This window comes from Eimeria mitis, genomic scaffold, assembly GCF_000499745.2.
Source record: "Eimeria mitis Houghton genomic scaffold, Emh_scaff2316, whole genome shotgun sequence".
NCBI classification, from domain to species: domain Eukaryota; phylum Apicomplexa; class Conoidasida; order Eucoccidiorida; family Eimeriidae; genus Eimeria; species Eimeria mitis.
In genome coordinates, this window is record NW_013570648.1 from 2,995 (window position 1) to 4,580 (window position 1,586).

Below are 1,586 nucleotides of genomic sequence, written 5' to 3' on the forward strand. Positions count from 1 at the left end.
GCATAAAAAAAATAAAAAAATAAAAAAAACAAAAAAAAATAAAAATAAAAATAAAAAAAAATAAATTTGGGGTGTACGTACAGTTTGTCTAGCAGCAGATTGGTCATTTGCATAAAAAAAAATAAAAAAATAAATAAAAAACAAACAAAAAATAAATAAATTTGGGGTGTACGTACAGCTTGTCTAGCAGCAGATTGGTCATTTGCATGCGAAATAAATCATCAGCAGCAAACCGCCGCAGCATAGAAACTAATTTTGTTATTAAACCACACAGCTTGTTGTACCTATACACCAGCAGCAGCAGCAGCAGCAGCAGCAGCAGCAGCAGCAGCAGCAGCAGCAGCAGCAACAGCGGCAGCAGCGGCAGCAGCAGCAGGGGGAGCGGCAGCGGGAGCGGCGGCAGCAGCAGGAAGAGGGAGAGGAGGAGAGCAGCAGCAGCAGCAGCAGCAGAAGAGCAGCAGCAGCAGCAGCAGGAGGTGCAGCAGCAGCAGCAACAGCAGCAGCAGCAGCAGCAGCAGGAACAACAGAAGGAGCATTAGTATTATATAAGCAACAATATTATAATAAAAAAGAAAATAATATATAATTAATATATATAAACATAATTAAATATAAATGTATTTATTTTACTTTATATATAAATATATATAAAAATATATTTATTTATTTGTATATTCATCTATTTATTTGTTTATTTATTTATATTCATTTTTATTTATGTTTATATTTATGTTTATATTTATATTTATTTGTTTATCCATTTATTTATATTTATTTATTTATTTATTTATTTATTTATTTATATTTATTTATTTATATTTATTTATATTTATTTATTTATTTATATTTATTTATTTATATTTATTTTATTTATTTATTTATTTATATTTATTTATTTATTTATTTATTTATTTATTTATTTATTTATATTTATTTATTTATTTATTTATATTTATTTATTTATTTATTTATATTTATTTATTTATTTATTTATATTTATTTATTTATTTATAATTATTTATTTATTTATTTATATTTATTTATTTATTTATAATTCTCTATCTCTATCTAATACCTGCTAATGTATTTATTTTTTCTGTTTGTTTTATCTCTTTTTACTTCTTTTCTCTACAACTAAATATAAATAAACAAATATAAATAAATATAAATAAATATAAATAAATATAAACAAATATAAATAAATATAAATAAATATAAATAAATATAAATATATTTATTTATATTTATTTTATTTATATTTTTATCTGTGGTAGTCTCCTCTATCCTGCACTAGATACCTCCTAATGTATTTATTTTTTTTTACTTCTTTTTTCTACAACTAAATAAATATAAATAAAAATAAATAAATATATTTATTTTATTTATTTATTTATTTATTTGTTTATTTATATTTATTTTATTTATTTTATTTATTTATTTATATTTATATAAATACCTGTGGTAGTCTTCTGTATCCTGCACTAGATACCTCCTAATATATTTATTTTCTTTTCTTTCTTTTTACTTCTTTTTTCTACAACTAAATAAATATAAATAAAAATAAATAAAAATAAATAAATATAAAT

At 21.2% G+C, this 1,586-nt stretch overlaps 1 protein-coding gene across 1 annotated transcript; it reads left to right on the forward strand.

Annotated features, from left to right (window-relative positions):
• Positions 1 to 206: 206 nt before the first annotated feature.
• Positions 207 to 539, forward strand: EMH_0051970 (uncharacterized protein; the record flags this gene model as incomplete). Its single annotated transcript, XM_013496819.1, has 1 exon — positions 207 to 539. The coding sequence occupies one exon, from the start codon at positions 207 to 209 to the stop codon at positions 537 to 539; it is 333 nt and encodes a 110-aa protein (XP_013352273.1).
• Between the last annotated feature and the right edge of the window lie 1,047 nt (positions 540 to 1,586).